The sequence below is a fragment of the Notothenia rossii genome (assembly GCF_949606895.1).
Source record: "Notothenia rossii genome assembly, chromosome: 7".
NCBI lineage: Eukaryota > Metazoa > Chordata > Actinopteri > Perciformes > Nototheniidae > Notothenia > Notothenia rossii.
Genome location: NC_136905.1, coordinates 61,086,657 through 61,099,747, shown reverse-complemented (window position 1 = coordinate 61,099,747; position 13,091 = coordinate 61,086,657). Strand labels below are relative to the sequence as shown.

General features: G+C 39.2%; 1 protein-coding gene across 1 annotated transcript in view; it reads left to right on the top strand.

Moving 5' to 3' along the window:
- The window catches only part of LOC307046425 (uncharacterized protein), a 45,256-nt gene extending 33,028 nt beyond the window's left edge, over positions 1-12,228 (top strand). The window contains exons 22-32 of the mRNA XM_079692819.1: positions 1,531-1,682; positions 1,756-1,867; positions 3,193-3,450; positions 3,538-3,614; positions 4,134-4,263; positions 4,360-4,511; positions 5,239-5,356; positions 6,020-6,268; positions 6,604-6,712; positions 7,337-7,405; positions 8,472-12,228. Coding sequence (XP_079548945.1) covers positions 1,531-1,682; positions 1,756-1,867; positions 3,193-3,450; positions 3,538-3,614; positions 4,134-4,263; positions 4,360-4,511; positions 5,239-5,356; positions 6,020-6,268; positions 6,604-6,712; positions 7,337-7,405; positions 8,472-8,607 — 1,562 coding nt within the window. The 3' untranslated portion in view covers positions 8,608-12,228. The remainder of the gene's footprint in view (positions 1-1,530; positions 1,683-1,755; positions 1,868-3,192; positions 3,451-3,537; positions 3,615-4,133; positions 4,264-4,359; positions 4,512-5,238; positions 5,357-6,019; positions 6,269-6,603; positions 6,713-7,336; positions 7,406-8,471) is intronic.
- Positions 12,229-13,091: the final 863 nt, after the last annotated feature.

The window sequence follows — 13,091 nt, the reverse complement described above, 5'->3', positions numbered from 1 at the left end:
GGAAACACAGGTTCATTGAGTTGGATTCAGGCATGAGGCCCAAATCTGAAATAATTTGAATATTTTGAAGTGTGTCCGTGAGTGAATTATACAGCCGGTTTTGATTTTCAGTTGTCTTATTTGAACTGTTACACTACATATTGACGTTTATTATGAATGTGTGATGTAAGTTCCATTCCTTTCTGTACCTCATGCAGTAATGGTAACCAAGGTTGACTTCTACTCATCCATCTGTATCTTTAATTAACAATTTTATTTTTCACACGTTTTTCAACTTTCTGTTATGTTTGTAGCTTCTCAAATGTAACAGTGATTTCTTTATTTTTTTTTATTCCTTATTTTCTTTTTATGATTACATGGATCAGTCTGTGAACGCATTAATTTGCTTCTCTTTTTTTTTCTTATTGTCCACGCCTTGAAATGATGGTTTCGATCAAGGCAATTAACTTTTCTACGTTTCAATAAATTGAATTTGTGAGTAAAAGTTAGTTTTGTCCGGTGTCTTATTTCACAGATTTCTTCTGCCCAAAGCCCAGAGTTCATCCTAACTGTTAATGAAATGCTGCTAACACAAAACCAAGGGGAGACACATTAGTCCAAACCAAACTACCAAGAAGTATTTCACTTTGACCTTGGAAATAATTGCTGTCGTAATCATGGATTTATGCAAGATATTACGTTCCCTTGTTGTCTAGGGCAAAAGGGATGTAACAAAATATGAACTAACACTAGTTAAACTACTAACCACGTCCCACACAACACACTTCACAATCTGCACAGGTCACACACTGACTGCCATGCAGCTCACAGGAGGAGGGAGAGAGAGATCAGCATTCCTCAGCCCTTTATGGACCTGGAGGGAGACAATCGGGGCGGGGGGAGACAAACAAACATACCACGGCACGTAACACAAGACTTAAACTCACTTACAGTTAAGCATCATTACACTTATTCGTAGGAAATATCAGTAGAAAAAGTTGTGCTCCAAACGTGAAATGACAGATTACCTCATGTTCATCAAAACGACACAGTGTGCTGATGATAAATAAACGGTATAGATGTTTTCAAAATGTGTTTTATTAGGAGTTTTTGGCTGGAATAAAGACACACTTAAATATGTTGTCAATTGTTAAAAAAAATTAAAAGATAGCAACATTTCTCTCATTTGTTTTTCCTTTAATTTCTGCATTATAAGAAAATGATCTGTGATATTGTACATTTAAATGTGATATCTATGTATTTTAATCAGTACAAATATAGTGATCGTGATTTTAACAGTATACTTTATTTAATAAAACCTTTGAAGTTGTATTAAATAAAAACGTAATTTGAAACAAACTGATTCCTCTTTTAATAAAAAATGTTCCCCTTCAATTTTTGTGAAACAGTTTTTTTATGTTTATTTTTATATTTCCTCCTTATTTGTCTTACTGTTTATTTTCCCAATTGTATTAATTCAATTTGATTATTTCTGTCTCCCTTTCAATCTCTATGTCTCTTCCTCCTGATCTCCCTCACCTCCTCCTCCAGGTGTGCTTCCCCCCTCAATGAGTGTCTCAGTAGGGGGGGAGAATGTGAGGGTGTTGCTGGTGCCAGTCCCAGTCCCAGTGCCTGTCTTCATCCCAGTGCCCATGAGCATGTACTCCCAGTACACACCTTTTCCAATGGCGATGCCTGTGCCCGTACGTCCTTATATATTCTAAGAAAATTGGGGGTTTTTCTGCAGCAAATTTGATGTAAACGTGTTCCTCCCAGGTTCCAGTACCTATAGTAGTGCCACCACAGAAGAAGGAGACGAGAGATGCTGCAGTGCAGTCAGAGCCTCAGGCTGTGACGGAAGAAAAACAGAGAGATGTTTCCACTGCAGGTGAGCAGAAAAGAGTCCCTGTCCTAACTTGGTGTATTACAACCATTTCAATCTGGATACAGTGGTAATATTCAGGAAAACTCTGATTTGACGAGATTAAAATTGTACATTTTAAGAAAAAAAAGGTTAATAGATTCGAAGTGGAAATCTCGGGCAAGCAATGTGAGTTCTTAAAAAATGCTTTTTATCTTTTAAATGTATGTTGATAGAAGATTCACTTTGTTGTGTGCAGGTGAGGCTGCTTTTGTCCAGGTTTTTATGTCTTCAAAGGACACCAAAACGATTCGTTTTTTATCAATTACTCAAATCATAAAAGAATCAATTTTTTCTCACATGACTCCATCATGAACAAAGAATCCAAGAATGGAGAAAGGTCTTTGGGAATTCACCTCAATGTACTAAACAAAAGCCAAACAATGTAAAAACATCTGTTTACAAACTCCAACCAAACTAATGCAGTATAATCCAAGCATCATTTGAACAGTAGTATGCTCACTACTTCCTGAAAACAATCATTGTTGCTAAAACATTACTTTTGAACTAGTTTCAGTGAATATGTGTTGGGGAAGAAGTGAACATATGACCGGATAATTGAGAAGTGTATTAAAAAGCACATGATGGTTTACAAGCAGATGTTTGATGTAGATTTGCTATCTTCAGTTTCTTTTCTTTTTTTAAAGAGGACTTATTATGCAAATGTTCCGGTTCACATTTGTATGTCATGTCTCTATTGTGACATGTCTCCATGCTTTAATGTTCAGAAAGCTCTTTCTTTTCCTCATACTGCCTGTGCTGCAGCACCTCTTTTCCCCCTCTGTCTGAAACCAGAGCCCAGTCTGCTCTGATTGGTTAGCTGGCCGGCTCTGTTGTGATTGGTCAACCGCTTAGAGATGTCCCACTCCTTCTACAATATGTTGGAGTGCTAACCAATAGAAGCGCGACTGTTACAAAGTGATGTCACTATGTTCAGAATTAAACAAATGGAGTGCAGTATAACCCAGGAATTGAACAAATGGGGGTGTTTCAGGCAGGGGGGGGAGTGTGTGGGAGACCAACTCTCTGGAGTGAACTTTGGAATTTTAGCCTTTGCAGACCATTTACATGCACACAAACCTATATAACACACTACAGGAGGGGGAACCCCCCAAGAAAAAAAGGTTCAAACCCCACTGCAGTCAGCATGTCGTTGTGTCCGTGGGCAAGACACTTCACCCAAAATTGCTTTGGATAAAAGCATCTAACAAGTGAAATGTAATGTAATGTAATAATCAAAAGCAAAGTCACCAATGTATTTTCCTCCATGTTTCTCTGTGTGTGCGCTACAGACCAGAGAAGTCCTCATAGTGGGGACATGGAGTCAGAGGTGGTCGCCCCCATGATCCGTGAAGTTGAAGAGAATGAAAAAACAGTACAGGCGGACCTGCCGCTAACTGTGAGTTCAGAGAGAAGCACGGAGTCATCTGATCCCCAACTAAGCACCCAGTCAGAGTTTACTACGATAACTAGCGAGCCTCCTACCACCAGTGCTGAGCTTCAACCTCCCTCCTCTCCATTGATGGACCTGGAGACTGATATCCCAACTGGTGAGACATCCTACTACTTCACATAAATGGGTTTGTTGGGGTAAAAACTGGATTTTATGCTGCTACAACTTTTGTTTGTTTCTGCAGAGTCGTTGGATCAGAAGCCAGCTGCTCCACAGAGAGGAGTGAAGCGATCTAGAGACCCTTACAGCAGCCGGAAACGGGTGAGATTCTGCTGAGATCAGCAAAAAATTTCATATCAGTAACATTTGCCACAAGAACATTTAGCTTGGTAAGGATTGGTTTAGGGATTAAAAAAGGTCATTGGTTTACAGATGAGCACAAGAGGCAGGAGTTCCAGATCATTGTTTTATTGTATATTATGGACTGTTGATTGTTTGCTGGTTGATATGGCAGAAAAAGTGGATAACACCTCACAGTTAGTTTACATATTATATTTATAGTTCAAGTATTATGGCAGCATAGACAATAGACAATATTCAAGTTTTTTGTACATTCGTGAACTTTTCCATGAGAAGAGAATAGTCACTTTTGTTTTTACTTATCCTTTCTCTGATATTATCTCCCCTGGCTCCATAAGAATGTTTTACCTACCAAAGCCCCATCATATTCCTTGGATGTTATGTAATATATTACAAGTGTTCATAACAAAATGTTTCAATTACGCCCACCATGCATTTTGTGCTCAAAGTCAATCTTTCATTGCATTTGAATCCATCCAGAGTCGAAGGCGTACTGGCCCCTTGAACCACAGTGCAGTGCGGACTCCCCCCGCCTCCAAACTGAACCACGTGTACGGGGTTAAAGCCTGGAGAAGCTGGGTCCAACAACAGAACCAACAGCCCACAAGATGTAAGACTTCGTTATCAACATCTAACCCAATGATTTGTTCCGTTTTAAACTGTTTTATTCTACACTAGTTGTGTTTTCTGGTCCCTCCCCCTGCAGCCAACATGGTGGATGTTAAAGAAGACGTGCTTCAGTGTGACTCTGCTGAGCTCAGCTTCGCTCTATCTCACTTCATCACTGATGTGAGACGGCCCAATGGAGAGACCTACAGCCCAGACAGCATCTTCTACCTCTGCCTGGGGATACAGCAGGTGCACACACACACACACACACACACACACACACACACACACACACACACACACACACACACACACACACACACACACACACACACACACACACACACACACCAACACACACACACCAACACACACATTATATTGTTTCATTAGTTTCCATCTTGATTTCCGTATTTCTTTTAGGCAGAAGTGCAGAGAAGTTAGCATCGCAAGGGCTCCCATTATAAACGGCATTCAGAATTCTCCATTGGATTTTGGAATATTGAATAAAAACTAAGCTATGAGGCAAAAACACGTTTATGATACTTACACATTTTTTTCTGCAGGATCATCTCCACATATTAACAAACCTTTTATAAAAGTTGAATCGTCAATGCAACAGCCAGAAGTAAATAAGGTAATGCTAGGCTATAAACAAACTACATGACGGTTAAATGGCGCTAAGCTAAAGGCAGCTAATGTTCGGCGTGATGAAGTTTAGTAGTTTAATTAAGCGATGTGTTAGCAACTGCAGTTTTTCTGACGCATAGAAGCTTCAGACATTCACCAGTGGGGTATTAACTGTATTTTATGTCAGAGAACTATCTTATATTTAACCAAAGCTCTTATTTTAGGCATCTAACCAAATACACATGCTATGCTAAGTCATGCTTACTAATGCTAACTCATTTCAAGATATTAGGACTTCCTGCAGCACCCATTGATTTCCCCTTCTTTTTTTCTTCTCTTTGGACAGTATCTGTTCTCAAAGGGCCGCATAGAGAACATCTTCACTGACGAGCTCTACAGTCAGTTTACCACCAAGATCAGCGGGATGCTGCAACTCTGGAAACCTAAACTACTAGTACCGAGTGGTAATATCATAAAGTCATAGTGGAGATATTCATCAAATCACACCACAGTTTAATCATGTCTATTTTCTGAAATAACCAGTCAATGCATTTTCATTTCTAAATGTCCTCTCTGTATAAAATGTTTTATTTAGATTCAGATTATATACAACTTTAAAGCTGTACGTGTAATTACAGATTACTTTGATAACAGCTTCGCCATATCCAATTTATAAGTTGATAACATGTAGTGTTTACAGCGTGTTCTACTGGCCAGAGGTGGCCAAAGAAAATATGAATGGTTTTAAATATAAGAAGATTCTCCCAACTCTTTTTTATGCTTTTAAAAAATAATTTTAAACACTCAACTATTTACATATTTTAGTTTTGATTTAAGATATTTAAAGGTATATTAGGTGAAATGTACAAAAACCTATTGAAATCTGTCATTTCCTCTCAAGGTGCGCTTCACTTGGTTTATTATAGTTATATTTTTTTTTCAGTTTTAATCTAATAAACATTTCAGAACTTGGTCATTTTCAATTTTATATTTTACCCATATTACGGATTGTATTCATCGAATGCCTGGATCAAGTTATCAGAGAAACATGCAGAGCTAAGCTTGGTAAAATCCTGCTGAACTCTAAACGCCACTAAACTCCGTATTTATTCTCCGCCCTCCTCCAGGTGCTGCTGTCTCCTCCAGGGTGGTGGAGTCCTACCTGTGGGAGTGTAAGCAGCTGGGCGCCTACTCCCCCATCGTGCTGCTCAACACGCTGCTCTTCTTCTGCACCAAGAACTTCGGCTTCACCACTCTGGAGCAGCACCAGAGCGTCTCCTTCACCAACTTCACCCGACTCTCCAAACCCTGCAACAAAGCCGGAAAAGTCCTCTACCTCCGATACCAGCGGAGCAGCAAGGACCCCCACAGCACAGGTACACTAAAGTAGAGGTTTTTTCTTCTTTTTGTATAATTTTGGTTTTACTGAATGAGTTGGGGTTTAATTGCATAACAATTCAAATGTCAACATGAAACTAACAATTCTCAAAAAGATAAAGAATAACAAGGTTGATGAAAAATGGTTGTCATCAAATAGTATTGCATCCCACTCATACTGATCAAACAAACAACCACCACCCACCCACAGTAGAAGTAGAGTTTTTTTTTTATCCTGCTGAAATTCTTAATCTGACTGCGTGTGGTGTAAAATATCAGGTATCCGTAATTGTTAGTATGACTGCCTGAGTTGTGGTACTTTCTTTGTTTCCAGAACGATATAGAAAAAGGCAGGGAGAGGAAGAGATGCTGGAGATGCTTGAAAATGTTGCCAACCCTCTACACTGTCCTGTCAGGCTTTACGAGTTCTACCTCTCCAGATGGTGAGACACACACACACACACACACACGCACGCACGCACGCACGCACGCACGCACGCACACGCACGCACGCACGCACGCACGCACGCACGCACGCACGCACGCACACACACACACACACACACACACACACACTGAAAACACATCTATTTAGATTCGTTTTTTATTAGCAACAACCCCATTTAACTGCTCTTTTAATCTTTATTATTCTTATTATTTATTTTTGATATTGTTTTCTTTCTTTCTTTCTTTTATTGTTTTATTAGCGACATCCCCTTCTTAAAATGGTCTTTTATTGTTTTTTTCCTGTTTTTTATTATTATAATAATGATAAATTGTAATTATTGTATTTATTTAATGTATTTATCTTATTTAATCATTTTGTCTTATGTCTAGCTTTATTTTAAAGAGAGAGATGATTATTTATTTTATTTGACTTATTCCACCTTTTACTTCCCTTGTTCCCTTGCGTTGTTTTATATTGTAATGCTGCATGTATGATTTGTGTTATGTTGTTAAAGCGCTCTGATCTGCACCTGTGTATGAAAAGTGCTATACAAATAAAGCTTATTTTTATGATTGTTATTGTTATTATTTTTATGATGATCCTCTCTGCTCTCTGACAGCCCGGAGTCGGTGCAGACGAGAAGCGACGTGTTTTTCTTGCAGCCGGAGGAGGTTGTGCACACTCACAGGTCAGTGTGTGCTCCAACATTAAAGAAACACACGAGTGACACATGAGTCTGTCACTTTATCGCCAGGGCGTTTTCTACCCGCCATTTTATTCATACTGTTTATATTTGTACCGTAATATGATGTTATGGCTTTAGGGTCAAAATGATCTGCCACTATGTTTAACAGCAGAGAAAAAAAGGTTCCCTATACTGTTTTTCAACAATAGATCATAGGTCTCAGATAAATACAAAACATGTCTCTAAAGTGTTTGGGGTGGCTGTGGCTAAGTGGATATAGTGCTGGACTTCGAATCAGTGGGTAGCAAGTTCGAGTCAAAATGCAGTCAGCAAGTCGTTGTGTCCCTGAGACACTTCACCCCAAATTGCTCCTGTGGGGATTGTCCACAGTATTGAGTATGTAAGTCGCTTTGGATAAAAATTATCTAACAAAAAATGACATGTAAAGTTTGGCTCGAAATACCAAACATCATTGCAGCATCCCATAAATCCCTCTGTTTCAGCCCTGTTTCAAAAGTGCTGATTCTCTGTCTGTAGCTTTAAATGCTAATGAGCTGCTGCTGGCCACGCCCCTCTGAGAGATGATTTGTTAAAAAAACACAATGGAGGTCTAGGAAGGGGTTCCACGTGATAAGGTGTTACCTGTTGGTGATGGGTTAATGGTTGCACCACCTAAAAACATTGTGACATCACAAAGTGGCCAAAATCTGATCAGCTCATTTTCAGACAGGTTTTGATATAAATCTCTTTACACAGAGGGGACACATGTTGATGCATAAAAGACAGGAAAAAGTGGATTTTGAATAATAAGGAACCAATATAAGGCTAGTTATTCCATATAAATAACCCCTATGGGCTAGCTCTATCCTTACAGAAAGCCCATGATGAGGTTGTTTATAAACAACTCTATAAAAGCTACAAAAAGCAACACTACAGCTTCTACTATCATTACCTAGTTGTCTCTGGCAATATATGCATCCGAACCAGCACCAATCGCCAGTCACACAGTCAGAATTTTGCTTAGGGGAATTTTCTTATTTTTATGTAATGTCTATTTCTGACCCTGCAGTTCCCTGTGGTACAGCTGTCAGCCACTGGAGGGCGCCACTCTGCAGAGCATGCTGTCTCGCATCTTAGCCGTCAGAGAGGTGAACCAGGGGCACGGAGCAGCCTCGGCCCCCGCTGATGACGACGCTTTGCCGTGAGAGGGGGCTCTGCCTGTGATATTCTCCACTGACGTTCAGGTTAAAGGGAATCACTGGTGACCCAGCCCCCTTTATTCAGACAAAGACTGACAGGTGTTTGAACTGGGCACACAGAAGAGAAAGACAATCAAGACACATTTGAAGAACATTTCATACGGGATCATTGTGTTTACTTTCCTCAGTTTTCATTCCCTCCCCACATACAGTGGGGCAAAAAAGTATTTTGTCAGCCACCAATTGTGCAAGTTCTCCCACTTAAAAAGATAAGAGGCCTGTAATTTTCATCCCAGGTATACCTCAACTATGACAAAATGAGAGAAAAAAAAATCCCATTGTCTGATTTTTAAAGACTTTATTTGCAAATTATGGTGGAAAATAAGTATTTGGTCAATAACAAAAGTTCATCTCAATACTTTGTTATATACCCTTTGTTGGCAATGACAGAGGTCAAACGTTTTCTGTAAGTCTTCACAAGGTTTTCACACACTGTTGCTGTTATTTTGGCCCATTCCTCCATGCAGATCTCCTCTAGAGCAGTGATGTTTTGGGGCTGTCGCTGGGCAACACGGACTTTCAACTCCCTCCAAAGATTTTCTATGGGGTTGAGATCTGGAGACTGGCTAGGCCACTCCAGGACCTTGAAATACTTCTTACGAAGCCACTCCTTCGTTGCCCGGGCGGTGTGTTTGGGATCATTGTCATGCTGAAAGACCCAGCCACGTTTCATCTTCAATGCCCTTGCTGATGGAAGGAGGTTGTCACTCAAAATCTCACTATACATGGCCCGATTCATTATTTCCTTTACACGGATCAGTCGTCCTGGTCCCTTTGCAGAAAAACAGCCCCAAAGCATGATGTTTCCACCCCCATGTTTCACAGTAGGTATGGTGTTCTTTGGATGCAACTCAGCATTCTTTCTCCTCCAAACACGTCTAGTTGAGTTTTGACCAAAAAGTTCTATTTTGGTTTCATCTGACATTCTCCCAATCCTCTTCTGGATCATCTATATGCTCTCTAGCAAACTTCAGACGGACCTGGACATGTACTGGCTTAAGCAGGGGGACACGTCTGGCACTGCAGGATTTGAGTCCCTGGCGGCGTAGTGTGTTACCGATGGTAGCCTTTGTTACTTTGGTCCCAGCTCCCTGCAGGTCATTGAGTAGGTCCCCCCGTGTGGTTCTGGGATTTTTGCTCACCGTTCTTGTGATCATTTTGACCCCACGGGGTGAAATCTTGCGTGGAGCCCCAGATCGAGGGAGATTATCAGTGGTCTTGTTTGTCTTCCATCTTCTAATAATTGCTCCCACAGTTGATTTCTTCACACCAAGCTGCTTACCTATTGCAGATTCAGTCTTCCCAGCCTGGTGCAGGTCTACAATTTTGTTTCTGGTGTCCTTTGACAGCTCTTTGGTCTTAGCCATAGTGGAGTTTGGAGTGTGACTGTTTGAGGTTGTGGACAGGTGTCTTTTATACTGATAACGAGTTCAAACAGGTGCCATTAATACAGTTAACAAGTGGAGGACAGAGGAGGCTCTTAAAGAAGAAGTTACAGGTCTGTGAGAGCCAGAAATCTTGTTTGTTTGTAGGTGACCAAATACTTATTTTACTGAGGAATTTACCAATTAATTCATTAAAAATCCTACAATGTGATTTCCTGGATTATTTCCCCCCATTCTGTCTCTCATAGTTGAAGTGTACCTAGGATGAAAATTACAGGCCTCTCTCATCTTTTTAAGTGGGAGAACTTGCAAAATTGGTGGCTGACTAAATACTTTTTTGCCCAACTGTATATGAGTTTACATACTTTGTCATAACTCTGACAAAAGGATACATTGTTAACACTGTCTCCTTCTTTTATTGTGTCACAGTAATAATTAAGGCCCTCATTAGTACATATGGCAGTTAATTTTACAGTCAGTTAAGGTCCATGCTGAGCCTGTCAGATCAGCAATAGAGTGGTGCAGGGATGACGTATTTTTGTAGGCCGACCCGGAAATAAACTGCATATGGGTTCCTTCGACAAAAAAGCAATGGGATTTCTCCATAGGATAGCTATTTTCCAAAATCCTATGGGAAAATCCCATTGACTCTGAGACGAGGGAACCAGAAGTGGCAAAATGCTAACTCACTTCCGGGTTTTAGGACTCGTCACTGCACCACTCTATTCTAGACTGTGCGAGCAACAAACAGACAAGAGTGTATACGCTGAATCATCTCTTTATTACAGAGTTTAAAATTGATACTTTATCGTTATTGCCCCTACTTGCATTATAGTCTAGTTGCCAGCATAGTGAAAACCGAAAATGTAGTACCCTAGGTTTTATGATAGAAATGTAAAGTACGGGTCCCCAGCACATAGAAACAGCCGGATGCTAACTTGCATATGTTGGGAACACAGTAAGCATAAGTTTCTTTAATTTAGATATATGGCATTATAGCCTATGTAAACAATAGTTATAAAATGGCAGTTTTAACCAGAAAGTGGCCATATTTGTACTCCCAGTTTCTATGTGCTGGGGACCCCTACTAAACATTTCTAACGTAACACTTTGGGGTACCTAACATTTCCGGGTTCACAACAGGACTAGCTGGCGAATAAAACATCGTAGAAAGAAGAAAAATGAAAGATCTTGGTACTGGTATTTAAGGATTGCATTCAAAGAGGACCTATTCTGCTTTTGTGGGTTCCCCTTCCCATAGTGTGTTCTGTAGGTTTGTATGGTATGTAATGGTCTGCAAAGGCTAAAATCCCTGTGTTCCCAGAGGGAGTTTCTCTCCCACACACCTCCTCCCCCCCTCCTGGCTGAAACACCTCCATTGGACTTTACTTCCGTAACATAATGACACCAATATGTAACATTCGCGCTTCTATTGGCTAACGCTCTAACACATAATGCGTGATAAGGGGGGTCTCTAAGTTGTTATCCAATCACAACAGAGCCCTCCAGCTAACCAATCAGAGCAGACAGGGCATGAAAAGAGTTGGCAGAATGAGAAAAATAAAGATATTTTTTAACATTAAAGCATGGAAACAGTAGAGGCACAATATACAAATATGAACCCAAAACCTGCAGAATATGTCCTCTTTAAATGTCTAATTTAAGTTAGTAATCTGTATATCAGTGTCACCCTCCTTGTAATAAGAGAGGATACTCATAGTGCCTCTCATATTTGTTTTATTATTATCTACTTATGTGATATTACTTTTTTTTTATTTGACATCCCGTGTGGCCTTATTTCTTCTTTTTTTCCTCAATTCTTTCCTCTGGAGATAAAGTAAAAAGTGGCTCATGACCCACATCCACTTTATTTCAGTGAATTTAATCAAAATAGTCAATGTAGGTATTTACAGACCACCTTGATTGATTTGGGATATTTCCAAATACAATTATTATAATGATAACTACAATGGGACCTATACTCTACTCCCCCAATATTATTTTCTCCTCTTTTTTTTGTTCTTCCATTCCATTTGTTCCATAATTTGAAAAATAAAATTTGGATGAGCAGCAGACAAGTTATTTTTTCTATCCCGCTGTATTATAACAAATTGTGTTAATGGTTTATGGTATTGTATGGCTTGTGTTGGCCATACTTACAATTAAAACAATATTATGACGATTTGCCTAAAATGTGCCCTTTTTTATTCATCTATCCATCTGAAATGGATGTCTGCTGCAGATAACAGCTGCAATAGAACTCTCATTTTGAAAAGATTCTGATCTTTGTTTTTTAAATGGCATATATAGATGGAAACATGGACAAAATGTTCCCAAACCTGTCAGGATGTACTGAACATGAACACCTTTACATCTTGTAATGTCCATTTGATATCATAGACTTTTGGATCATAATTTGGATAATCACTAATTTCCAAAATAGTTTTAACCTTTTTTTAATTTTCCTTTCATGAGTGGTTCAGAATTCTAGATTTTTAATACTAAATAGTTAATTTGTCCTTTTTTTTTATGGTCATAATGACTTGACTACCCACAATGCTATGTGGTAACAGCGTGTTTCTTGTAATGCTTTTTTGCCTCAACATTTAACTCATGTTTGATAACAAAGCTTTGTATTACATTGCCGATGGGGACTGATTATAAGATTCCAATCTAAGAGTTCTGTAAATGATATTTCTTAAACCACACACTCAGATTCTATCGTCATGCACAAAATGCTGTATTTCCATAAAGTGTTAAAAAATCATCTTATTCCCTTCTTTTCATTTAAAATCGGACGTTGAGAGTGTGTGTATGAAATATCAGTGTCTTACAATATTTTTTAAATTTAATATTAGTAGAGACAATTTATGAAACCGACAAACAAACAAATATGTAGAAGTGGGAGGGCAGAAAGCATTGCTTATAAAGGAAATAGCCCTCCTGTTAGCCATCCAGTTTCAGGATGAAAAAATTATAAATAAATCAGTATATAATACCCACACAAATAAACAAAATTATATATCTACATACTAGACATTTTTT